The sequence below is a fragment of the Rhea pennata genome, chromosome 2, assembly GCF_028389875.1.
Source record: "Rhea pennata isolate bPtePen1 chromosome 2, bPtePen1.pri, whole genome shotgun sequence".
In the NCBI taxonomy this organism is placed as follows: Eukaryota; Metazoa; Chordata; class Aves; order Rheiformes; family Rheidae; genus Rhea; species Rhea pennata.
In genome coordinates this window covers 155,896,860-155,924,201 of record NC_084664.1, presented here as the reverse complement: position 1 = coordinate 155,924,201, position 27,342 = coordinate 155,896,860, and the positions used below count along the sequence as shown (strand labels likewise).

At 35.6% G+C, this 27,342-nt stretch overlaps 1 protein-coding gene across 7 annotated transcripts in view; it reads right to left on the bottom strand.

Annotated features, from left to right (window-relative positions):
* Positions 1-27,342, bottom strand: part of PHF20L1 (PHD finger protein 20 like 1) — a 54,546-nt gene that overhangs the window by 14,997 nt on the left and 12,207 nt on the right. For 2 of the 7 annotated variants that reach the window (XM_062570638.1, XM_062570639.1), the window contains exons 6-15: positions 24,892-24,954; positions 21,123-21,330; positions 20,457-20,585; positions 15,714-15,796; positions 11,914-12,166; positions 9,700-9,885; positions 9,299-9,505; positions 2,120-2,338; positions 1,865-1,921; positions 1,116-1,214 (exon numbers count right to left, since the gene is read on the bottom strand). In XM_062570638.1, the coding sequence (XP_062426622.1) occupies positions 1,116-1,214; positions 1,865-1,921; positions 2,120-2,338; positions 9,299-9,505; positions 9,700-9,885; positions 11,914-12,166; positions 15,714-15,796; positions 20,457-20,585; positions 21,123-21,330; positions 24,892-24,954 (1,504 nt within the window). Of the gene's footprint in view, positions 1-1,115; positions 1,215-1,864; positions 1,922-2,119; positions 2,339-9,298; positions 9,506-9,699; positions 9,886-11,913; positions 12,167-15,707; positions 15,797-20,456; positions 20,586-21,122; positions 21,331-24,891; positions 24,955-27,342 lie in introns of those variants that run through there. The other 5 variants (XM_062570641.1, XM_062570642.1, XM_062570640.1 and 2 more) reach the window with 4 other exon arrangements.

Sequence of the window (27,342 nt, the reverse complement as noted above, 5' to 3'; positions counted from 1 at the left end):
AAAAAATAAAAAAAATGATAAGTATACTAAGCACAGTCTATGTTTTTGAATATTTAAATATATTCTCCAAAAACAGCAGCAATAAGGCAAAAATAAGTAATATTGTTTTGAGACTTAAAACATCTTTTGAAGTAGACAGGTATAATACACAAAAGTTCAGTCTTTGGCACAAAGAAAAGGTAAAGAGTTTGAGTTTGCCTTTGCCCCTGCTGTTCTTTGTATTAACATAATGCCACAGCCAAGATTGCACTGGTAAACACTGACACAAAGGAATTTGTAGCTTAAATTTATAGAATAAAAGACCCAAGAAGGGGAAAAGGGGAAGAAATAAAAATAAATGGTAAAACTATATTGGTCAGCAGGGTAAATATCTTATTAAACTGACATTTTTAAGTATTAGCACCATTTCTATGAAAAACTTGTCAAGAAGACTTATTTTAAGTATGAGGCTAAAAAGCCATAATCTTAGTGGAGTATTACGCAACCAAGGAAAAAACATGAAGGGGTTTTGGAAGTTTAAAAGAACACAGGTAAGGTGGAATAGGCTACTTACAGCCTCATATCTGAAATGCAAGTTGTTTTTGTTCTAAAAGGAATGGGAAATAGAAAAGGATGAGTGATGTGGTCGAAGTATAAGCATATGAAAATGAGCCGAAGACAACTGGAATCAACATCTGTCTAGACAACGGACAAGGCAACTGCAACAGGAATACCGACCTCAACCGTCAAGCATCAATTGTCAAGGAGAGGCTGCATCTTACACAGCAGACCTCAGATTTAGCAATAGACTAAGTGTGAGAATAATTTTAAGGTGCAATCAAGATTATGAGGAATGGGTACACAAGAGTTCAATTGAAGAATGTGAAGAGAAGAAAAGGAATTAAAAAGCCTATGAAAAATCTACCCTCTTGAGACAGGCTATAAACCTAGAAATGGAATCACAGATCAAAGTATCCTTCCAACACTGAGATCAAAAACTTACTCTTTATAATTTCTAGAATTTCAGATTCATATTGTTGGAAACAAGTTTCACTATTTAGCTTTATAGCCAAAAATAAGCTCCACTGGTTTTGCTCATTTTCAGAAAAAAATAAATAAATAAATATTAAACTTACCATGCTGTTTAGATTTCTTCTTTTTTTTCTTTTTCTTTTTCTGTTTTGATTTATGATCTTTCTCCTTCTTCTCCTTCTTCTCCTTTTCCTTTTTTTTACCTGAAATAAAAAAATAATTATTTTTAAACAGCAGTGACATTAAATTCAAACTATTTTGGTGACCTACTCAGATCAACATGATTCAATTTGCTTGGTATCTTAGACATTAGTCTCTTATTAATTGATTGGTAGAATGGTAAGCTTTACAATTTTAAGCCTTGCCAAATGAGGTATCATAGAAGAAAAAAATTCAAACAAAGCACACAAAGTAACAGATGTAAATAGTTTTTAACAACTTATAACAAAAGGGTTTGGGCAGGAGAAAAGTGTCAGTCACACTTGGCTATTTTCTTTTATTCTACCGATCATTAAACAGAAACAAATGCAGTATCACTAATTCAACTGAAATCAGCTTTGGTTGGGTTTCTTACCTGGGACAGGATACTACAGTCCTTTTATAGATACTACTTGGATCTTTCCAAATTCTTGTTAGTTATATTTTCATTTTTTTCTTACAAAATTATTCTTTCACCACAAGCTTTTTGTATATATAAACTGTAAGAGCTAAAAAAGTTACACCTTGCCCTTGTAATATTTGTATATTTTTATATTAACAGTTCAGAGACAGCAAGGAAAGTGTTAGGGCTCTCTATACTCTACTCTTTGAAACCCCTGCCTTCTTCCCCCAAATCACCTTGCTCTGTACATACCATATGTTGAGGAGCTTTTCTCTTCCAATTTTGCTTTCCTTTCCACTCTCACTGCACCTGCAAATTGAAGAATAACATGTGACATTAATGCAATGTCTGGCTGATGACGTGTGTCCTTATAAATGTCTTTAGACTGTGAAAAGTCTATTGGTACATAATATTAAGAAATATACAAGCAATACATTTATTTTTAATGTCACTTTACAGTTAATTTTATCATCTAAAGCACTGGAAACAAAAAGCATTGTAGTTTACCAACTTCTGAATGCTTGTCCTTCTCAATCACGTTCTTTAATATTTTCTCCTTCAGACTCTCAAAACATTTCTCCTTTATGGGCACAGAGTACTGTATCTCTGTCCCTTCAGAGCTCACTGATGTGGAGGATCGCTTTTTTTTACTATTCCCTTTGGGTAACTTTAGACTATTGGTTAAAGGCATTTCCAGATGTAAGGCATGTACATGGGACGAGGGTGCTGAAAACAAGAAGACAAATTTACTAGGCATTCAGTAAAGATTGCAGCCAGATCACTGGCTGGATCAGATCATTAAAACGTCAAATACTGGTAATATTATAACAGTTAACATATAATTACTGCATATGAATGCCTAGATCTCAGTCTTACATACAAGATGTTACATGCCAAAGAAGGTTTATCTGTTTGGGAATCTGCATTCATTTTCTGAACAGTAACATTAGTCTAAACACATTTTGCCCTACTTTTAAGCCTTTTTGTTTCCTTTTCATTTCACTGTAGTAGAAACCCATGTGAACAATAAGCATAAGAGTACTGATATTGTCAGAATTCTTTTAATTATTGTTCCATTATGTGAACAGAGACTCTAAGCTCTTCCGCAGTGTTTTTGGTACTCAGTATGAAATTCGCACTTCAGTACATCGCATTTTTATTGGTTTGGTAACATTTATATTATTGTCTTTCAGGTGTGTATTCACTATACATTTGAATTACGTGCAAAATAATACGAAAATTGTCAGAATTCAGTATTTTACTCACACTGACAATTCTCATTGTGCACTATTCAGTAAACTTTGGGATATTTGGGGGGAGTTAACCTCAATGCATATTAGGAAATAATACAGCTGAACAGATGTTTAGATTACAATTTTTCATTGCTGATATTTATAATCAAATAGGACAATGGAATTTTCAAACATTCAACCAGAATAAAGGCTATTTGTAAAGAACATTATCAATATTTTACAATTCTCCTTGCAACTGTATTGGTTCATATAGCAAGAGCTTTAAGTTTCATCTAATTGTAATCAGCCAAGTCATCTTTAGTGCCTCTCAGTATATGAGTCCAACAAAGATCAGCATCCAAAAATCATTTGCTGGTTTAACAGTTGAATCAAAGAAAAAAATCCTGAAGGAAATTTGTTATTGGTCAAAATATTAAATAAGACAAAATACGATGCTGTTCTGGAATAGCTTTCAGCTCCCTCTTTTACAGCGCTGAGTAACATAGGAACAAAAATCATTTAAATAAACAGTGTTAGGATAATTTAAGTTCAAGAGTCTTAAAAAGATCCTAGAGGAAATAGCAGTTATATTCTGGTGATAGCTCCCTTAAAAGGCTTTCCAGGCTTGGACAGACCAACCCAAATCTGTTATGACTGAATTATGTGAATTATGAGTATGTCCTGACTGTTATGGGACTACTGGAACTTACTCTAGCTCCTAGGCCACGTCTTCTCAGAAAAAGAGTCAACACGTTAGAGTGAGAAAGCTGCAAGGGCAGCAAAAGCAACAGGAGGTAGTACGTTATCTACTACAGCATATAGCATTTATAAATGCCAGATGTCTCAGCTGTAAGACGCAAGGCACTACCAGGTACCACGCGCTCGAGTCAGCAGCCAGAAGCAGTTGCTCATTCTGTGTGCTGGCCTTAACAGACGGCAGCCGGCTACAGCTCAGGCTCCCTGGGTCTTTCCCTGGTTGAATGGACTGTCTCACCTAAGACCATAATAACCTTTTTAAATCTATTCTAATGTTCAGCCTCTTGCTCTTTTCTGTATCACAGTGAGGTAAGTCCCCTTATTATATTTATCATCAACACAAAACACCATCCACATTAATCCTTCTTTGGTTTCCTAATTAATGGTTGTCTCTGCTACATGACTGAAGCTGTTCTGCAGTTTGCACAGCAAGGAACACGTTTTTAACATTTCAGAAAAAAGTGTGATACTTCTCCATGTGACTATGTTATAAGTGTCTCACTCTGCTGAACCACTTTTAAAGAGAGCACATCAGGAGCACTGAAATGCACATGAGATAATTTGGTTGGGTCACTGCTATTTTGATGAAAAGCTCTGAGAACATTTTACCTGAACAATCTCCAGAAAAATTTAGTCCTAATCAGTCTATTTAAATAAGTCAGTATTTAAACTTCATTATACAAAATAAATCTTGACTTCAAACATTTCTATGTGCTCTGCTATCACTAATCATGTTAATATCTCAATTTTTAACATAAACACATCCAACTTGGAATTGTCAGTAACTAAATAACTGAGAAAGGTTAGGGGAAATATTCATCATAGCAGAAATCTGCTAGTCACATAAACAGCCATCTAAATGACACCACTATCTAAACTCCATCTCCATAGCAACCAGAAAAGAGAAATTACTATTATGCTTCCATAGTCTGTTATGTTATTCCTGGCATCTACTTTTACTAACTACATATTACTTAATATTAGTAATATAAAGTCTATAAAGTTATATATAAAATTAATATAATGGAAATCATTATAGATTGAGAATCACAATTTCGCTTCTACCTAAATAAAACGTTAAGGCTTGCAAACTCTTCAATTTTCAAATGCATAGTTATTACGCCTAACAAGTAGTTCCAAAATTAAATAAAGTAGATGATCACAGTCTAGAGAACAAGTAATACAGCAAAACAAATATTAATTTTTAAAAATATATTTGATGAATATACTTCATACTTCTTTAATTGTCATTTTTAATTGTAATTTTATTCCTGTTCAGGAGTCTGGTATCCCACCTCCACATAGGAGGTCTGCAATTAACACTCAGCAGAAAGACAGATACTTGCAAGACCAGACTTGAAAAAACTAATGATTATGTCTTTGTTAATTAGGTGATCAAATTTATCACTTAATGAAATCACAGAAAGACTAATTTCAGAGGAAAACTAAATGCAAATCACAGAAACTTCCTGCCTGCTTTGAGACACTGCTGTAATGTTACTTTACACGAGCGCTTAAGGTTAAAGTCACACTAGCCCTGCCAGTGTGAATGCAAGCGCATTAACAGAATGTCATGGTACAAAGGCAGCAGCACAAGAACTGGTTTTAGTGGTATAGCTTACTTCAGTTTACCAAACCATAAGCTATCCCAACGCAAAATGACTTATTTCGTTACATCGTATGTCATCTCATGGCTTTTGATATTTCACCTTTTCTAACAATAAAAGCACCAACTTCTGTATTACTGCGCAACTTGGAGTAATGTAACCAGCGTAAGACTGGGTTTTACCAGGAAAACAAAGTAGCATAATTGTTTTTCATCTTTTGAATTTTCAGTGTTTAGGATGCTGATATCAAAATACCCTTTAAATACACATTATGAATAATAACAGACTCTGCACAGAACAGTGCCTCTAGGAAGGCTGAGGACGTGAAAGGCTCCTGTTTGCCTTCAACAAGCAACTACCCCACAGAAAGAGCTGTAAACTTCAGGGCAGGCAGAATGCACTGAAAACAGAGTCCAGATTAGGAATCAAAATTATCTGTCAATAAGAATAGAAAAAACATGTCTGTAAAGTAACAAGAGTTTTACTTTGTTAGAGTTTAGGTAATTCTTAAAGGCAGGGTAACTAAGAAAACTGCCAAAAGTTTATTACAAAAAATCTTTTTTTCTGAAAATTCCATACAGAAGAAGTTGTTTCTTGTCATGTTGCAGTAAACTTTAAACTGCATAAAAGTATACAAGGCCTTATGTGAATTTTTCCCATGCAACCAAATGTTACTCTGGTAGCAAAATCATCCAGACTGAGCTAGAACAGGGAACAGTAGCTAAAACTAACAATAATTTTTCCTTCTGCTTAAAATTTAAAATACAGATTGCTTGCTGAAATTACATCTGCTAAGCATGTAACTGTCAAACTAACACAAATGGCATAGAGCTACAGAAAACAAGAAAAATGACCATGAATTTAAATAAACTGACAATTACAAAAAGATCTGAACTTCATGTAGTTACGAGTGGAAAACTATAGTTTTGAATGTAGGCAGACTGATCATGAATTTGAAGTCTGTAATAGATGGAAAAAGCAAATCATCTATGTTTTAAGCAGTCTGACAAATGAAGTAATTTTCTTAATGGCGTGCATTTATCATATCAGGCACGCACAAGTGAGTTCATATAACAGTTTAGCCAAAGCAGTGCCCCAGTTCAAAAGTGGAATATTAGCATATCAGTACCACCGGAACAATACAGCAGTTACACGCAGTCTGTAGGCTGAAGGAATAGGTTACAATGCTGTTGCATAGCCTTTATAAAATAACAAGCTGATCATTTTGAATAGCAACTTTGTGAAGGAAATTGTGTGTTAATACTACAAATTGCTATATACATTTCTGCATTTCAGTTCAGGAAATTATCTTTTTTCTCATTCCTTTCCTTTGAAAGGCACCAAGCTAGTAGCTTTTGAATAAAAAGTCATCAAAATGCATTATTTTTGACAGTGTAAAATTATTTTTTCAATTGGCTCAACATGAACCCTACATCAGAAGCCTCTACCTTCAAAGCCACAAATTATATCCCTGGGTCTAAACAGTACCTAAATAGCACTCCTCTAAATAGTCTAAATAGTACTCTTCTGCAGCTACCTTCACAACGGTCAGTGATCATAAGCTACTTAAGCTACTGAATATTTCCATTACCTCCATAATTTCTGAAACTATCTACTGTTATGTACTGAATTTTCCAGGATTAAGAACACAAGTATGATTCAAGCACACGTAAAAAATTCCACAGTATTATCAGAATTTAGAAGATCAGATTTCTACACAAAGATTTGTCCAAGTTGCTTCAAAAGATTTAAAGAAAAGAAGTCTTATGTTGAAAATGATTTAAAATAGTTCTTTCAGATTAAAAAAAAACAGATAATTACAGAGGGGCCTGTATTTTACATCAGAATTCTCAAATTGCGGCACAGATGAGCAGTGCAAATGTATATGGTGAACAACACATTATTTTAATTACACTTAGGCAGCTAGATGTTCCTCCATACACAAGTAAACAGCTGTCACTATTCGCACTACTTTCAAGCATCATCAGAGTTGAGAAAGCAAAGCTTTGGGAATCCCTCCTTTATATATTAGTTTGCCCAAATACTACAAATGACATCGTTCAAGAGGTTCATTAGAGAAAAAAATATAAGAAGAATTGATTTTACTCATGCTGTTGAAGTATTCTGTGTAATTGTGCATACTTAAGTACCTTTAGCAAAGGTTCCAAGTGTTTCCGATTTTCTCATTCTAGATTCAAGTAGTAATACCCAACAATTTTATGTCAGGGCATGTCTTTCCCTGACAGAAAGTGCTTTGACTCATGAAATATTTTTCAGTCCTAAATAAAGGGGTCTACAAATAAAGCATGTTATTTCTTTGATTAGACTCAGCTGCGACCCAAGACCAAAACCAAGCTAAATCAATAAAATGGTGCAATGATATTCGCTGACACAGAAGAGAAGCAGGACTTAGAACCAGACTATTTGAATCCTACACTACTTGAGTCCTGTGAGAGAAGCAGGCAGCAAAGTAAACAGCTGTGCATTAACATATTCGGAAAAAACACTCAGAAAAAGCCAGAATCAGTTAAATCTGCAGTAACTGAAATGAGTTCTAACAAAAAAGCAATAGACGGTAGTTGTGTGTTTCTTTCATGATTTTGTTCTCTAAGTGGGCAAATAAAAAGCCTCCAAAAGCACTTCCCTTAGAGGCAGAAGACATGAGACGACAGGGCTTTTGCAGAAGGAATTCTCTCAGGAATCTATGATTCAACTATTAGGCAATTTATCAAAGGCAAGCAAAGACTGTTGCAGTTTCACTGGACTAATTAAAGTACTAAGTACTTTTTTAAAAGCTTAAATAGTTCATCAGAAATCACTGTCACCCTTAATTTCACAAATTAGTTCAAGACATTAAATAGGTTTTTTTGTGAGAAGAGATATTTACAATCATATAATTTAACCTACACAAAACTGACCCTAGAGTCCTACTCAGTCTTTTCTGCATCAAGTTAAGTAACTATGCTGCAATTCAGTTAAAAAAAAAAAAAAAAAAAAAAAAAAAAAAAAATCAACATATAGAGTCAACGGGAATACATGTATGCAGATACCTAAGAAGGGGCCATATATTTTAAACTTAGCGAATACTGCAGCTGTATTTTCACTTGATTTAAAGTTGCTACAGTTTTTCTCCTAATGAAGAAAAGTTATCTTTTCAGGATGGCATAAAGTTACGTAAAGTCATGATCCCCTCTCTTATTTTGAATCACATTCATCAGAAACTTCTCCAGCATTGTACAGTAACTTGTTTTTCCTCCTAATTTACTGAATAGCTTTCTCATTCAAAAAATAGCTAGTGAAAGAATTCTGTCTTGGAAGACAACTAAAATCCAGTATGATACTTGCCTACATAACAGGCTTACTTAAGGGGAAAAAAAGCATATAGACACTTTACACACACTGAATGTCAAGGACCCACTTTTAGGATCCAGAAATTAGTATGTAAACGCTTTCCTCTGAGCCTCTCACTGCTTATATGCAAGTGATTCAGTATCCAGTAAACTAATAAGAGAGAAAAGTGAGATGAAGCTCAGAGTTCCAGTATTGGGCTCTGTACTAACTCTGTTAAGGTGAACCCTTCCATAATCTACACATAAAGAGGAAATTTCAGAAGTATTTTCAAATAATACTTCCTAAAAGGCAAATGGCAAAATTTCCACTGCAAACCAAAAGCAAAGGTTTGCAAAAGAATGTTGACTGGCTCTGAAATTTCTAGCAAGTTTTAAAGCTGAAGCCACAAGATAAATGTGTGTTAGTATGTTAGTAAGCAGCTATATAAAGTAATTTACAAAATTTAGCACTAAAAAAGCCTTTAGAAAGAAATACTGCTTTTTATATGCTGTGCTCTATCTGTAGGATTAAATTAGATCCACTTTAAAGGTCTGTTAGAGAAAGTGCCAATGCAGTTCAAAGCTGGTGGGAAACAGAACCCAGACAGACCCCAGGAAGAGGGGCAAGTGGGAAGCTCTCAGGAAGAAAAAAAAAAAAAAAAAAAAAAAAAAAAAAAAAGTCTCTTCTTTCTGTGTGATTGAATTCTCCCCATTTTAACCCTAAAACTGTAAACTAACTGCTTGTAAACTGAATCTCTTTACCTGACGCTGCTGTAGCTACTCTTCCATCAGTTACTGCTTTGGAAGAAAGATATGTAACCGTCTGAATATCTTCCTTTTCTTTATTGGGGTATTCATTACGGAAAGTGGATTCTGTGGATAATGGTGCTGTAACTTCGGAACTACGGCTTAAGTCAAGAGGGAGACACGGTCCACGCTTCTCAAGTGACATATGAGCAACATCAGGTACTACATAAAAGAAAGAATGGATTATTAAAAAAAAGATACATAGGTCCGATAAATAACAGTTTGGGTTGTCGTGTTAAGTAACAAGTGAACAGCAGAGAGCTAGTTAGTCAAAACATCCCATTAGATGAAAAGCATCCGATCTTTACGATTTAATTTTGCTTGGGCTGTTCTTTGATTAGATTAAGATACATTACCCTCCAATTTTGATGACTGTTGGTTTTGAGCCCTGATGGAGAACACTTTCCCATCAGTAACTGAAGAAGGAGAAGAAACTTTTTCTACAGAATCATCAGGCAACGAGCAAGTGGCTAAACGCTGTGATCTTCTCCTCCGCTGGCTATGTTTGTAGGATCTAGGGGAATTCACTGGCTGTGATGGACCTAAAAAGAGATCTTTCAATGTTCATGAAGTAGAGATATACACCATAATCTTACCGTAGTATTTTAGAGATCTAGAGACAGGAAGCGTTTTTAAATAGCTCTCATCTGCAGAACTAGTAATCACAACAGAACTGGTAAATAATTAAAAACTATGACTATTAGAAAAAAGTTTTGCTTGAGATATGATTTTGTGTACGTTTTTAGTGTTTCTACTTTCCCACTGATAAAGTACATTTACCATAGGCAAAATCATCCAAAAAACCCATGAGAGTAGACCATTTATAAAGGAGTAGGGCAACAGGGTTTTGCAGATCACAGTTAAATAAATGATCACAATTAAATAACTAAAAAGTTAGGCACATTATTAGCATACAACTTTAAAAATAAATAAGCAAAAGCAGCGGTTTATATCTGATGTCCCCATTTTCTGCTAACCTGATATCAATACCCCAACTATACTTAAGATGTACACTGCCAGTGCACGGCTAGGCAAAAAGTCTTAAGAACATCAAATTTTTTTTTTTAAAAAAAGGGAGAGATTGATATAGGATATTACAGGCCTGATTCATTAAAAAAAAGAAAACTATACACACAGACATCCCTAAACCTCTCCCCTTTTGCACAGCTTTATAAACTCTGCCTTGGAAAAATATCAGTATTACTACATAGCAAGTTACTCTTTTCTCATACAGACAGTTCTGAGAATCAAAAATGTACAGATTCAAAAATACAGACAAAGCAAATACAAATTAAATTTCAATTTGAGTTGGTCAAGACACTAAAAAGATCTAAGCTACTAAGCTAGCAATTTTAGCTTGTTTTTAAAAGACTGCTACAAAAAAGTCTAACCTCAATCAAAAATGCAGACATCCTCAAGGATACTTACTTACCATCATCAGAGGCAGAGGGGCATTATTAAAGTATAGATGACTGGTATTTTGTGGGGACACCTGAAAATACAATCTAAACCAATGTTTTCTGAATAAACAAAGATGACTGAATTTGCTCACCTCCCTCTCCCATTCATTTAAAGTTATCTGTGAGAAAAGATTCAAAGAAAGTTATCGCCTAAGGGAAGATATCAATTAAAGGCTAATTAATAAAGGGAACATGTGATGCAGGTAAATTTTTCATTCCTTATTTTAATCACTACTCTAGAAGCGAGGTAAAAACCTTAGCTTTTGATTTACAGTAACCCGTATTTATTTCAACTCTAGGTCTCCTCACTTAACATTCTTCCAGAAACAAATAACCTGTTTTACAAGGTCTGACTAAAGACTACAAACTGAATCCATTCTCAGCAAAAATTGTAAAAATATTTCTACCTTCACTGACTTAAACGAAATACTTCAATACTCCCCTCCCACCCCCCAAAAAAATAGCATATTCAAGGATGCAGCATATATTTTTTCCCTTTTCTTCTACCAAGCAGTATTTTGGTACTCTGCAAGTCAGTCACACATGTTAAGAGGCAGAATACCTATGACACCTTTATGAGCTACATAAAACAGATCTTTTTTTCATTTCCTCACCACAGAGCTTGAACTCGTCTTTTCCTTCACATCATATTTGGAGAAAATATCACATAAGGTAAGGAACACTGCAGTTAATAGGTATAGCGTATCAATCTGCTGAAAGCAGAATTTCTCAGAAAGATCCACAATCGAGATGCAAGCCTTCTCTTTTTAATGAATCAGGCCCCTTCAGAGGAGAGGTTGGATTTTTCCTGTATCATTGTTACTATTAATGTGGCGATCTAAACTCTAGTGAAACTCAACCATTAAAAGCAGTAATTTACTCTATAAATATAAATACGTTATGTCTGGAATAACAATTCGTACACCTCAGCATGTGACTTGACTTTTTAAGATATTGAGCTATCTCTAATTCTTCACTTTGTCTTTTTTTTTCTTTTTTAAGCAGACTCAATTTTAAAAGCAGATCCATTTTGAAAAGCAACATTTACAACCAAAAATATTTTTCTGCATATCTTATAATTACAGAATTTTTTAAAATGTCTGTGCTCACTAGTTTTATTTATCACAGAAGAAGGAAGCTGAGACACCAGCGTCAAATCCTCGACTTGTATTAACTCTGGGGAAAGTGGTGATTTAGGGGGCTTTATACACCCAGAAGAATCTCCAGATTCTTGTTTGCATTTCTTGCTGCGAGCCTTTCCTGAAGACAAAGTTGAGGATAACAGTGCAGGTTTCTGAATGCTGGCAGAACTGCTAATGTCAGCTTCATTTTTTTTCTGACTTTGTGGTTTAGGTGAAATCTCCTGAATAAATAATAAAAAATTGATACTTTTATTTCAGTTTCTTCATTGTAGTTCTTGTTTTCTACTTTGATCTTTTAAAGCAACTTTAGCATTCAAAACAAATTTTAAAGCAATAGTTAATATTTTCAACACAAATGAAAAATAGATTCAAATGTATCATAGTCAACCCATGTTTTAAAGGGGCACTGTCAATATTTTCAGTACTCAGAACATCTTTTCTCACTATCTGAAATACCTACAAAACACCTGAAAACAAAATTATTTTCTTACACCCCCACTCAGAAAAATCTATCAAAATCTTTGTAGTTTGTCTCTTTCATATTCAGGGGGACAGCACCATTGACGGAGTCACAAAGAATAATTTGAAGAACACTGTTGTTAAAAGCTAGAATAAATATGCTGATCTAAGATGACCACAAAAAAAATTGAAGTTGCCTCAGGAAAACTTTTAGTTTTTAATTAGATGTTTACAACAAGTTTCACTTTTAGAGAAGAAACTGAAAAAGTTGACAATGCTCCTTTAAGGAAAGTCTGAAAACAATTAAAAAACTTGCAAATACTGAACCCGCTCTCACACAACCCCTTTCAGTGCTGGGAGTCTGGATTTCACCACATAATGTGCTTGTGCAAACACATGAAGAAATCACAACTTCTAGCACCACAGGGTTAACTAGATTGCTAACTGTAGGGGGGGAAAATGAGCAGGTAAAGAGTTAGAATATTTTTTGGAAAAAAAATATATATATGATGCAACCTCCCATTATCGCCAGTTTTATCCTTTTTCTTAACACACACAATGAAGTATTATCTTTACACAATTCGTATGCATTGACAGACATTAGCATTGTGTTTTTTAGCTACAAGGAAGTTCTTCCTGTTTTATTGGATAAGCAGGGTACGTTTTACAAATGGCCCAGTAATGGCACCTACAATATCCAAATGTAGTTTAATAAATCTGTCCCCTCTCGTCCCAGTCATATCACACATCACAGTATCACCTAATAAAACCATAATTATCAAAGCAGAAATATATTTCTAGAATATGTGCACCATTTTATCAAAACTAAACAGAAATGTCACACCTCTGATGATTTGAGGGTATTATTGAGGTTTTTTTGGTATAAATAATAATTTAATGTTCCAGTGGAACATTAAAAGTTCCAGTGGAAATCGACATAAATACACATTATATGTATGCAAAAAAGGCACCCTTGAATGCTACATGAATTGCTTATTAGAAGTACCATATAAAGATCCAGTGCAAAATGTCCCATTCTGCAGACATCAGTACTATCTTGAATAATTCCATTATATATACGCATTAAGTGTACTTTATTCATTTAAATAAAATATTCCATGAACTGCAGAGTATACCTATGCTGCTTATAAGAGGTATTACCAGAAATTAATTAGAGCCGTAACTTGTAAATAAACAATTTTATTGTTCATCTTCACAGATGTGAAAGACATTACTACAGCATCCATTACTTTCAAATTACAAAGTTGTTTAAACAAGATTAAAAAATTAAATTAATATTTGATAAGGTGCTTAACCTTTTAACAGGACAAATTAACATTAAAAACCTTAATGCTATTCAACTAAGCAGGTCTTGGTCAAAAGGAAATATAGCATGACATACCCTAATACAGTTAAATATCCTACTGTATCTGCACCAATTTGTCTGAGGTTTCGGAGACAAGTGTAAACTATATATATAAATATAAATAAAATATACTTCCATCAGCAAATTAAGTTTCTGGATGTTGGGTTGAATACTTCTATAATGTTCTGTATTACATTATTAAAAAAACAAAAAAACAAAAATAATCAAGGTATTTTACCCATCTAATTTTACAGCAGTAGCAGACAAAACCTTTTAATTAAGGGTTGTCAGCTTTCTTCTGTGGGATTCTATAACTTGGCCATTTTAATTTGAATTCGGGTAGTAACTTAATGAAAAAAAGCTTTAAGCTCATAATTCCCCCCCACATATACAGTTGATCATTTAAGTATTTGTAGGGTTGATGTTTTCAGACAGAAGGGAAGCACAATGACAGTTTAGGATTTTAGATGCCTCTTTAAAAGAGCCTACTAATATTTCCAAAAACAAGGTTTTTCAGACCATTAGCATGTAAACAATGACAGAGACATCTGTAGTTTTATTTCTAATCAACAGAATAGAAACAGCTGAGTTACTATGGCTAAGAAATAACAAAAAGTTTTTAATAAATATGCACTGTAGTTTATACTGTTGCATACACAGTCTATGTAAACAACAAAGTCCCATTCATCTCAACGGGGTTCTGCAAGGTAAGATTTACATTGTAATGATTCCTCCAGAAACCACATGCTCTCAGCCATTTCACAGTTTTTTGCACATTGAAAATTAGTATTACACACAATAGCAATAAATCATAGCATCTTTAATATGCAAAAATTTGAGAAATGGAATGTCATGTCAATACATTGTAAACCTTTATGCAAAATATCAGTCAATGCTCTGACACCGCAGTGGCTCAGTTAGCCGTTACAGTGATGGCATTAAAAGCAGAAAATAATGTTCCATTGACAGCACTCGCATCCAATGTGGCATCAATGGAAAAAACATAGCAATGCAGTTAGATATCAGCTCTAAAGAACCAGTACAACCAAAGTATCAAGGGAAGCTTGGGGTAGGGACTGCTTACAGAGTGTGCCGGGGCTTAAGAATAGAAGTGCTCTTTTCAGTGCGTAAAGCGAGACTATTTTATTTAAACACTGCTATTAATGAATGAAAATGAATACAAAAAAGCTGTATTAAAACTATGTTAAGGCTCTGATTTAAACCAATGCAAAGCAAAGATGTCCAGCATCAAGATGACTTTTCATCCTTAACTTGCTTTACTGTGCTTAAGCATTCAGCCCTTTTAATATGCAGAATAATGCACAGTTGAGTCAAGCAATGCCTGAACACAATGGAATAAGCCAAAGAAAATAGCAGCCTTTAGGTTCTGCAAATATGCAGATTTAAAAGTCAGACCCTTAACATTATTTAAAAGTTTCTTTTTTGTATTTACTAAAATATACACCCTAGCAAAATGTATGGCTCATTGAGCAGTTCATAAAACAAACAGTCTACAACACCAATTCTTAAAATATAAAAGAAACTTCTTACAAAAGAAGTTTTACTTGATGCTGAAAAACCCTGTTTCAAACACAAATTAAATTTGTGTAAGGGTCTTCTCTTAAGCCATTAATGGTCATAACTTCAGCTATAAAAATGGACCTTGGGAAACTGGTCTCCTACTTTTTGTTGCATGGTGATTTTTTGCTTTTGTTTTTTGTTAGTTTTTTTTTTGATACGAAAGCTCATTACTGAAACTCAGGTCAACTCTGTGATTTGAGACAAAAATCCATACATCTGGCTATGACAAAATGTAAACATAAGATCGAGTTTCAGTTCCCTATTATGTACAAAGGGACGAATTTTAGTGTTGTAGGTACTACACTTCCATGGCACACTCCAGTGGGAATCTTGAAAAAGAATCAAACTCTACCATTTCATACCTGCTCCAGGACTGGAGCTGTTTCTTTGTTGCCTTCCTTTTTTTCAGCACCATCCACAACAACAGCTTTGGATGCCAATAAACCTTAGGAGAAAAATTGCAGAGATTTTTATTTAAAAAAAGTTTGTGAGAAGGATTTGTGGAAAACAAAACATGATGAGAAAAGAAATATGAAGCATTTACACTTCCAATATAATTCTCTGAAACAGGAAGATGTTTTAAAGAACTTTTTCAGAAAACCATCTTCATAACAAGAAGTGCAAAGTACTATGATTTTACAGCTAAAGAAATAAGTTAGCTTTCAAGTAGAAACTTATGTAGCCCTAGGATAGTAATACAAATATTGTCTGAAGAGGTTTTAATACTGCACTGGATTTCATAAAAGATGCTCTTGCACACAAATTAACTTTTGCAACTCTAATTACCTTTCTCAATTCTCTGACTCGATTTATACATGTTCTTTAATTTGACCACTGTCACAAAACATGAAGTAATCTTCAAAATTAGAGATGCAAGCTAGAATGCAGCTTTTGAGGTTCTACAGACAGATTCTAAAAACTTACTATCAGAATTTCAATAACAATGACTTCTTAAAAATATCTACCTATATATATTCAGTGCTGTCCTGCATTTAACTTTTGCACTTGAGAGGGTATTGCACACATTTGAAGATATATATGAATACGGTAGGACTATTTTTCAGAAGGGCTTTCTTCACATATTTATGTCTGCAGTAGCAAAAGTCCCTAATGTAAAAACAGACTAAGAGAGTACCTATTACTTGATTCCTGAAATTCTTGATTCTTGAGAATATTTCCAGATGAACCAAAATATTGCCTACACTAATATAAATCTGAAGATAATCTCCTGCTCGAGTGTGCTTCAATACAGCTCAAACTAAAATGACTCACTTATCTAAGAGATTTCTTTTTTTTTTTTCAACATGGAAGTTCAGGGGTTCAGAAAGAACAACCACAAAATTGACCTAAATTCTGGCAGACTTGTGAATATACAGCCCACCTTATTTCCTTCTTCCCACAAGGTATCTCGCTAACCAAACACCATGCCTGTCGAAGACAAGACAGCTCTACAAGCACTAGGACTACCAGTGGACCACCTTTGGTCAGTAAATGTATGTAAGAAATAAAAAATATGATGCAACTTAGTGAAACAGAACAAGTATTTTGTTCTATTAGCTCGCTGCACATATTAATAGGTCTTTTGGACAATACTGGGAAATGTAGAAGCAAGCATTCCAACACAGACAAAAACTAGTTCGAGAGAGACACTAATACCTTCTTAATTGGAGATAACCTTCACTTTCTGCAAGTGTAAATTCACCCAGTGGTAGCAGCAGCAGAAAAAAAAATCCGAGCAGTATTGTTACCTGGTGAGCAAAGAAAACCAGGTGCAGCTGCTACTCTTGCAGCAGGCAGGAAGAATGAGTGAAGATTCAAGAAAGAAATGCTGAATTTAAATTCATGAAGAGTTCCATTCAAACAGCCTCCTACAGCCAAATTGTCTGCTCTACTTTTACTTCCCCAATATAGTCATAGGACATTTGGTAAGTGCATGTTTCCTAACAGCTACAATGCCTTATTATTTTCTTGTAGCCACTTTGATGGGTACACACATAAGCATAATCGGTAGCCTTTCATCAAATCCAGAAGTAAAGCTCACGCTGGAGATCAAAAAAAAATACAGTATATAACATCCAAGCATAAGAAATTAGCACCTAGTAAGAGGAAGTGTGATCATTAGTAGTTACACTTTCAAAATACTTCATCATTATATATGGCAATAAACAAAAATTACAATACAACCTGCAAAAGGAGAGTGTTGCTTTGAAAGAAGTTAGATACATAGAATAACTACCAAGCATGACAAATTTTGTCTTGGAATTAAAGGATGAATTCATTTTCACTGAAACGTAATATAACCTCAATTAGTTGAGTTAGTTTTCATGAAAACAAATAGAAACTGCTTTTAGAGAGATAACTCAACAGCTGCAGCATTATGTTGTCTAACTAATCAGTTTAGTCTATGTGAGCCTGCTTGCAATTACAGAGTCACAGAATGGCTGAGGTTGGAAGGGACCTCTGGAGACCATCTAGTCCAACCTCCCCGCTCAGCAGGGTCACCTACAGCATGGTAGACAGGGTTACATCCAGGCAGGCCTTGAAGATCTCCACAGAAGGAGACCCCACCACCTCTCTGGGCAACCTGTGCCAGGGCTCCGTCACTCTCACAGGGAAGAAATTCCCCCTCACGGTCAGGAGGAACTTCCTGTGCTTCAGTTTCTGCCCATTGCCTCTTGTCCTGTCACACGGGACAACTGAAAAGAGTTTGTCCTCGTCCCCTTGACACCCTCCCTTCAGGTGCTTGTACACATTGATCAGATCCCCCCTCAGTCTTCTCTTCCCCAGGCTGAAGAGGCCCAGCTCTCACAGCTGTTCCTCATAGGGCAGGTGCTCCAGCCCTCTGATCATCTTTGTAGCCCTACACTGGACTCTCTCCAGTAGCTCCATGGCTCTCTTGTCCTGGGGAGCCCAAAACTGGACGCAGCACTCGAGATGAGGCCTCCCCAGGGCTGAGCAGAGGGGCAGGATCACCCCCTCGACCTGCTGGCAAAACTCTTCCCAAATGCAGCCCAGATCATTGGCCTTCTTGGCCACAAGGGCACACTGCTGGTTCATGGTTAACTTCTTGTCAAACAGGACTCCCACAGAGTTACTTTCCTGCAGGTCAACCTGAATACTGTCACAGCACTCCTTAGGACAGCAGGCTCTTTCTATAAGCACAGAAAACCACAATTTCTGGAACTAAAGGCTTTTAACTGCTTTTAGTATCTTTCTTCTACAACTGATCTTCTTGCTACTCAGCAGCAATTAGGTTGGGACTTAAGTATGAGCAAAGGAGAATAGAAATGAGACTGAATTGATCAGTCATCCATTAGTCATACTCAATACAAAAGAGGAAGCCTTCTAGGAAAGGAAATTCTAGAGACTGAAGGGGTTTCTCATTTTTTTATTATTATTAAACAGCACTTTCTTCGTAACACACTCTAAACTGACCCATTTGTTTACTCCATTAGTTTGAGAGCACTGACTAAAAAAGACTGAAATAGCACCATACTGATAAAAAAAACTAACTATTCTCAGCTGCTGACTTAAAAAAGGTCACATCAGCAGAAACAAGTCTGCAAAAACTCATCGTGCAGTTTAATAAATAAGATTTTTGTTTTATAGAAATAAATTTTTATATGAATATCCTAACTCTACTGTATCTATTAGCAAAAATCTCATCTTTAGCACAGAACAGTTGTCAGACTTCATACCATGTTTTATTTTCTAGAATTGACAGGATTTTATTTTTTTCTTGCTTTATGTCCAAGAGACCTCTGTAAGGGGAACTTCACAACTTTTCCCCCCCCTAACTTTTGAAGCATGCCCTGATACTTTCCCACTACAGGTATAAACATATTACCTCATTCTAAATACTGATGGATCAATGCTGGCAACACAATTTTCTTACTAGGAGGTGGTATAGGAGAAGGAATACAAATTGAAATGATTTTTCCATATCTGTGTCAGTAAATTCCTATTAAATTTTGGAATAAAACACATACAAGAGAGATGGAGCTCCTGGAGTGAATCCAGCAACAGGCTAATAAAATGATTAAGGAAATGAGGGACTACAGCACCTCTGATGTAAGGAAAGGCTGAGAGAGCTAGGACTGTTCAGCCTGGAGAAGAGAAGGCTGAGGGGGATCTTAACACTACACACAAATATCTGATGGCAGAGTATAAAGAGGATGGGGACAGACTTTTCAGTTGTGACCAGCAATAGGACAAGAAGCAATAGGCACAAACTGAAACACAGGAAGCTCTGTCTGAACATAAGGAAAAACCTCTTTATTGGGAGAATAACGGAGCACTGGAGCAGGCTACCCAGAGAGGTTGTAGAGACTCCTTCCTTAAAGATATTAAAAAGCTGTATGGACAGGGTCCTAGGAAATGTACTCTATCTGACAATGCTTGAGTAGGTGGACTGGACTAGATGATCTCCAGAACTCCCTTTCAACTACAACCACTCTGTGATTCTAACTCAAGAAAAGAAAAAAAAAAAAAAGGAATTTTATGGCTTTATATATGATTTCCCTTAATATCCTTGCGTAATAAACATAAGGAACAGATGCTTTGGATACTGCTAAATACTTTCAGCTCTTCTTTGTTTCAATTAATATGTAGGCTTTGTATTTTTTAAATGACATACTGCAAAATCTTTTCAGCAACTGTTTTACTTTATGACAAACTGCAATATAATGTTTGATCTTCCCAAACCAATGACAGCACTAATTTACAGTGGTGCTATGTAACTCATAACTCTTAAGAACTTGTGTAAACACCAAATTCACCAAATAATGGAGAAACAGAGTAGCTGGAATTAAAAAAAAAATATATAATAAAAACATATATGCAAGAAACTTATCAGTTCAGATTTATCTTCCTAGAAAATTAAAAATACAAGTCAAGTCAGGGAACCTTCTTTGAATTTACAAACAAATTTGATTTTATTACCACTTCTAGGTTGCTTTAAAATTCTAGACAAGAGACTGCAGATAATATATGCCTGAAGAATGTGCTTTTATTGATCTGCTTGAATACCTTATATATACGCATGTGTATTTCAATACATTAGAAAGGAACTAATATTGTAACAACAACAAAAAAAGGGAGTTTACCAGTGATCTTGTTAAGACGAGCTCTCTTTGCCTGAAACGAGTTGCCTAGATTACTTTTCCTCTTGTGGGATAATGTGTTCTCTGCCTGCACAAAGGCCATCTTTGGAACATCCACTACTGGAAAACCCACTGTTAAACAAAAGAGAAATCTAGTAAGTTCATATTTAATAAATATTTAACAAAACAAAAATATGTTAATATTTCAGAACTATCATAACACTGGAGTTAAAAACTTTGTTTCCATTTCATTTTTAATAACTATATTCTAAAGATTTACAGTATTATAAATTGAAGCATTAGACACAAAATAAAATTGAAATTTTTACTCAGTATTATGAAAATTACAGACTATTAAAATGACAAATTTTTATCAATCCAGAAATAGAGTTTCAACCACTCTGAGTACGGAAACCTCACTCATATTGGAAAAGTTATCTTAAACAGTATCTAGTAGTATCTCACTGTTAACAGGTACTGTAATCAGAACGTCCAATGTCATTTAAATACCTACACTTTGTTCTTAAGGTGGACAGAAGTTTTGCAAAAAGGCTAAAGGAACTAGATTTCACTGAAGAAAGTTTCCTACTTCATTAATGTTATTTAATTAAATACACTTAATTCATCAATTATCGGTGCTATTTCATCTTTTAAAGAATCTATTTTTACCAAATGTGTCACTAGATGTAGGTTCCTCTTCCTTTTTTTGGACTTCCTGCATGATTGTAGAGGTTGAAGTTTCTTCCTTTTTTGAAGGAACTTTTAGCCATTTTCTCTCTTCTTTATCTTTATTGCTGTTTGCACTGGTTCTAGGTTTACTTCCCGCTTTGTTCTTAGCTGCTGCTGCTGCAGCAGCTTTGACCAAAGCTATCCAATCCTCCAAAAAGGAAAAAAAGGTAAGTATTAAAAACAGTTTGAGATTCAGACAGCACATATTTATAAACCCAGTGCAATTTCATCCAGAAATGTTCCAAAGCAGTTGAATATAGTTTAATGGCTAGTACTCAAGAGTGATAAAACCAGTTTCCCAAATTGCCTATATAAACTTGAAGTATTTATCTGCATGACATACTGATAAAGAGCAAGAGAAAAAAAACAAACTTTTAAAGTACACTGTATATAGAATTCTAGCTGCACTAGTTCCCTACCTCTTTTGTGTCTTACAGATTTAGAAATTCGAGAAGTCCCAAACCCAAACAAACCACCATAGCTCAAATTTAATTATTATTCAAAACTGCAATCAACTTTAAGCATGTTTCACACAACTGCATGACATATGGATAGAGTTTTTCCTTAATTACATTTATAAAGCATTGACAAAGCTTTTTTTAAATTGTATGTTTCTACAGTAACTACAAATAGCAGTCTTATTTTCCACAGTTTATTCAGTAATTTCAATAAAGCTCTCTATAACATAACTGAATTTCACAATCCACATTTAAGGCAATTAAAGAGTACCATTTGGAAAATAGTTAATTTGACCATACACAAACAATCAGGGAATGAAGAGAACTTAGAGCCAAATTCATCTACCCTTAGAAACATAAATGAAGTCTGTAGTCACTCTATAGACAATGGAAAGAACTAAAGACTTTCATGAGCCAAGTCAAGCTCTTTCCATTAGTCTGGAATAATCAGACCTGATGTCTCCTGAGTGTCAGGAATCAATCTGATTACAAGAAATTTGGCTTGATACCTTTTATTAAAATATTTTTTCAAACACTCTGTAACATCAAGTTCCATGGAGAAATTTTATGTGATATAAAAACTAAGAGCAATGTTCACATTTCACCAATAACTATTAACTATCTGAGTGGGTTTTTGAGGAACAACTAATTTACTACAGAAATTTGGCTCCAAGAGTGTTTTAGATTTGTTGTACCAAATATAAAGAAAACCCTTATAAGAACTCAATTTTTTATCTATTTTTTGCATGAGAGCTTTAAAAATAGAAAAACTCCCTTTCAACTTTAAATCATATTTTATCTTGGGCTGCTTCCTTACTGTTATGTTATCATACAAGATACCTAAAGTACCTTCATTTTTATAAAATCTCGTTTCATACAAAACACAGCTTTTTTTCCTCCACTCAGTACATTCTATCAATCTTTCAAATTTTGGTTCTACTGAGGTTTCTTTGCCTTCTTTGATGTATGAGGAGAGCATAACACAAATGACAGCAGCGTTACTTTTTCCTGTATTACACTTTTTCCTTGTGCAAAGCTCAATATACCATTCACTGCTTTGCACAAGGTACCCATCAATAATATAGTGTCAAACTATGCACTTCAAAACAAAAGCAGTTTTGGCTCCTCTAAGATGAAGTGTTTCATCTCCACACTGTCAAAGCAAGATGCATATGCTCAGTTTAGCTAGTAGGAAAACACTTTGGAAGCGCTTTCAGAATGGCTGCACAACAGGCAACTCTCAGAGCCATTTGGTGCCATGGCAGCCATGAAGAGCGTATCTAACTGCTAGCTGGAAAGTCGATCGAAACCATGCAAACCTCTTGTTTGGCCAACCAAAAAGAGCCCACATTAGCTCCAGTTCATCCAGAGCCTTTCCCACTCAGCAGGTCAAAAAAAGGATTGAGCTTTTAGAGCTGTTGCAGAGATAGGAGACCTGATGGTAGCGCTATACTGTGCTCTGGCCAAGGGATGTAGAGGATCATTAACATGGCTGCAGGTTGGACCTTATGATAAAAGTATGGAGAAGAGGAACTGTGGCCAGCTTCAAAGCAGCTTAACAGCTTTTCCATTTTCAGTCAAGCTAGGCACCTGAAGTCAGTAGCTTTCCAATGAGGATTTAAAGCTTGAATGGGCACACTGAAAAAAGTATTCTGATTTAACTGTAACCATTATTGTGCAACACAAAGGGAGTTTTGTTTTTTCTTTCATTGTCTGGTTACTTTTCTTAAGACATGGAGCTTACAAAGAGTGGCAGGACACACATAAGAATGAAGTAAGGTTAAACATTCAGAAGCCAGAGCAGAGAGATGTTATTTATGGTGACATTTATGCTTTTTCTTGTAGATTAGCTTTTAAAAATTAAACTCAGTGAAGATAACTGGCTGGAAACTAAGTGGTTCCATTTTTATATTGATTGAGGAAAACTTCTGTAAACATTAAAATGACACAGAGAATTCCTGCTTTTTAACCTTTAATTCCTGCTGAGCGACTACTCATCTGCACAGCTCCTGACCTGTGAGAACATCTAGGATGCTCAGGTGACCCTCCCACCTCTTCTTTCAAAGGATTCAGAAATTCCTACCTCAAAAAGATGCAATTCTTTTAAAGACACATTTTTAGAAAGTTTTAACAAAAAATAGGGGAAGCTAGAATAGCAGGAAACTAAATCAGAGAGACTATTGAAATCTCTCTCTAGATAAGGCCATTTTTAAGGTGTATGTCAACCACAACAGCAGGACAATAAGGATTACAGATATTGCATAAACTCGTCGTAAATCTTTTATAGCAGAATTTTTTTCTGGTGCGTTAGCAAACCAAAGCCCAGGACCCAAACAGGAGCATACAATGAAGAAATAAAGTAAAATTCTCCTAAGATAAATCTTCCCTACTCCCTAGTGCTCTGACTTTGGCTCTTTCCTGGCTGTGGTTTTGTAATTCTTCAGCAGGTTCACATCCAACCTGATTTCCCCCTTTCCCACAGTATCTTACCACAGTGAAAGCTTCTCACTTATGTATACAACTTTTTAAAAAAAGTTGAATTTCCTTTTTTTTCCTTTTTTTCTCCTTTTCCCCTCCTAAGGTTCATCTTTTAAGTAAGCAAAGACAATTGGCAAGAGAGAAGTAACAGGACACTGGTTAGAAGACAAACTTTTACCTTATAGTTACTTAAGAAAATGGTCATTATGCTGATTAGATTCACTAAACTGAATCATAGGAAATTGCACAACCAAGAAATTAGTAGTAATTATCCAACACCCTTACACATCAATTGACAAAACAAACAAAAAAAATTACAATATTCCATTGCATAATCTTAAACCCGCAACAGCAGAAAGGCAGGAACAGGATCATTTCTAAAATTCAACCCTTGTGCCAATTCCAGAATTCACATACATCATTCTCCCTTCACCAATCTACAACCACCACCTTCTTGCATCTCTATGGTACTACTGCTTCAGCTGTTTTTCCTCTCCTTGCACATTAGCTTCCAACTTTTCACACACTCATACATACATATACACAAAGCACCATTAACCTATTGACTGTCTGATGCCTTATCAAGACTGGACTCCTTACTCTCACCTTTCAGGTTCTAAACAGTCTGCCCCACCTACATCTTGGCTCACATGGTTTCCTGTCATATCTTCTTTTTTCCTCTGTCCCCATCGCAAATTCATGCTTTTTCCTCAGCTTCCTCTTCCTGGGTGCAAGTCCCCTCCCTCTCCTTCAAAACCCTCCTCAAAACTCACTTCTTTTGGTTCGATTTCCGTCACTAATCTCAGCTCCGGCGCTATCTGCTCCCTCTCGCGCGCCTAATTACATCGAAGATAAAACAAAAAACATGAAACAGAAAAATTAAGTTATCTGAATACTTCATATGTGCTCTCACAAGGGCAGTCTCAATATCCCATCTTTTTTCTTATTCCCTCTGCACTGCTTTAGTCATATTTCTGTGTTATTTCAATTAACTTGAGCTTCTCTGCTGAGAAGCTTAACCAGTAGGCTCCGTGCATTGAACTACACAAACATTTTCATTCTTTTTTTTTTTTTCCTTTCTACTTTCACAGCTAAGGCTTATAAAATTGCATGTCTAACTCAGAAATGGAACATTAGCAACTACAATCTCTTTAAGACACAGTAAGCTCAAATAAAAGAATACATTTCCTTTTTAAATTAGTATATTGTTACTATTGTCAGCATCCTTAAATTTATTGAAAAAAATAATATGCCTAATATAAGTATTTTACTCTATAGGTGATAATTACTGCTCTTGCTCTCTTGGTCAGATGTAGTTGGTCACACACTTTCTTTTAGTAGGACTGAGAACCGAGAATATTAAAACTTGCATAAAAATTGATTTTTACATGTTTATGACTATTTTCTACCACTAATATTCATTAACAAAGAATTAAATAATCTATATCCTTCTTAGTCAGAGTAATGAAAATTCTGCACATATAGCACATAACCCCCAAAACAGATCTTGCATTGTTAAGTTTGCTAATATTCTAGAATTTAAAGAAGTTTCTTAGACATATCTTAAAATTTATTTTCCTTTAGAAAAAGACAGAAACAAGCTGTAGGTTTAAGCTAGGCATGAAATGTCAGATCTGCCAACTGCACTTTCTCAAATCAAGTTATAGTCTTGGCTTTTTTGAGCTATAAATCATTTCTAATAAATATCTTCACATAGAATAATAAGGTAAAAACCTGAAAACATTAATTTGAGTTTGAGGTTTTGGCTTAGATTAAACTCAGTTTTAGAAAACTGATTCTCAAAGATGATCTTAGCCTACATTATTATTAAAGACCACAAAAACATTTTGAAAGGCATATATTTTTGCTATAGCATAATGATGTGGCAGATGTTACAGAAAAAGAAAGAGCTTTGTCTCTGACAGCTGCAAAACTTTGTGTCTGTTTCTAATTTTGCATAATGAAATACCAAATCTAGCTTCAACTAGTGTTGCAGGAAGCATATCTGGTGTTCCTCTTGGTGCAAGACAAGCTGGGGGCTGACCTTGTGGAGAACAGCTCTGCAGAGGACCTGGGAGTACTGGTGGATGACAAGTTGACCATGAGCCAGCAATGTGCCCTTGTGGCCAGGAAGGCCAATGGTCTCCCGGGCTGCATTGGGAAGACTGTTGCCAGCAGGTGGAGGGAGGTGATCCTGCCCCTCTCCTCAGCCCTGGGGAGGCCTCACTTAGAGTCCTGTGTCCAGTTCTGGGCTCCCCAGGACAACAGAGACATGGAGCTACTGGAGAGAGTCCAGTGTAGGGCTACAAAGATGATCAGAGGGCTGGAGCACCTGCCCTACGAGGAACGGCTGCGAGAGCTGGGCCTCTTCAGCCTGGGGAAGAGAAGACTGAGGGGGGATCTGATCAATGTGTACAAGCACCTGAAGGGAGGGTGTCAAGGGGACGAGGACAAACTCTTTTCAGTTGTCCCGTGTGACAGGACAAGAGGCAATGGGCAGAAATTGAAGCACAGGGAGTTCCGCCTGACCGTGAGGGGGAATTTTTTCCCTGTGAGAGTGATGGAGCACTGGCACAGGTTGCCCAGAGAGGTGGTGGAGTCTCCTTCTCTGGAGATCTTCAAGGCCTGCCTGGATGCAACCCTGTCCACCATGCTGTAGGTGACCCTGCTGAGCGAGGAGGTCGGACTAGATGATCTCCAGAGGTCCCTTCCAACCTTACTGATTCTATGATAATTCCATCACAAGTAGTATTAAGTTTGGCCCACTTTTTCTTTCTCAAGACTTCATTGAAGCTATCTACATTCAGCCACTGAGATGCATGAACCTGATGCCACTGCTCACAACCACTACAGAAAATTGGAAATTTTAAGATGAGCTGGGCTGCCACCAAGCATTTCCAGACATCAAAATACAATAGCTAACCAGTATCTGTAAGAAACAAACTTTTTTACATTTTAAGCTGAAAATGCCTGTGGCCTAAAGAGTAATAACTCAGGACTAGACACAGTATGGCTACCTAGAAAAAGCACAGGGCTGAGAGGAAGGGACTTCTTTACATTACCACAGAAGGGCTATTTTAGTCCAGTCGCAACCACATTAAAATTTCCTTTTTAAAACGTCAAATGAAATGCTCTAGCTTCCTAACTTACTGTCAAAGTGAAAATATTAATTGAAATATTACAGACTGATTTAACAGAATTATTGTAATGTTGCAGCAAGAAGT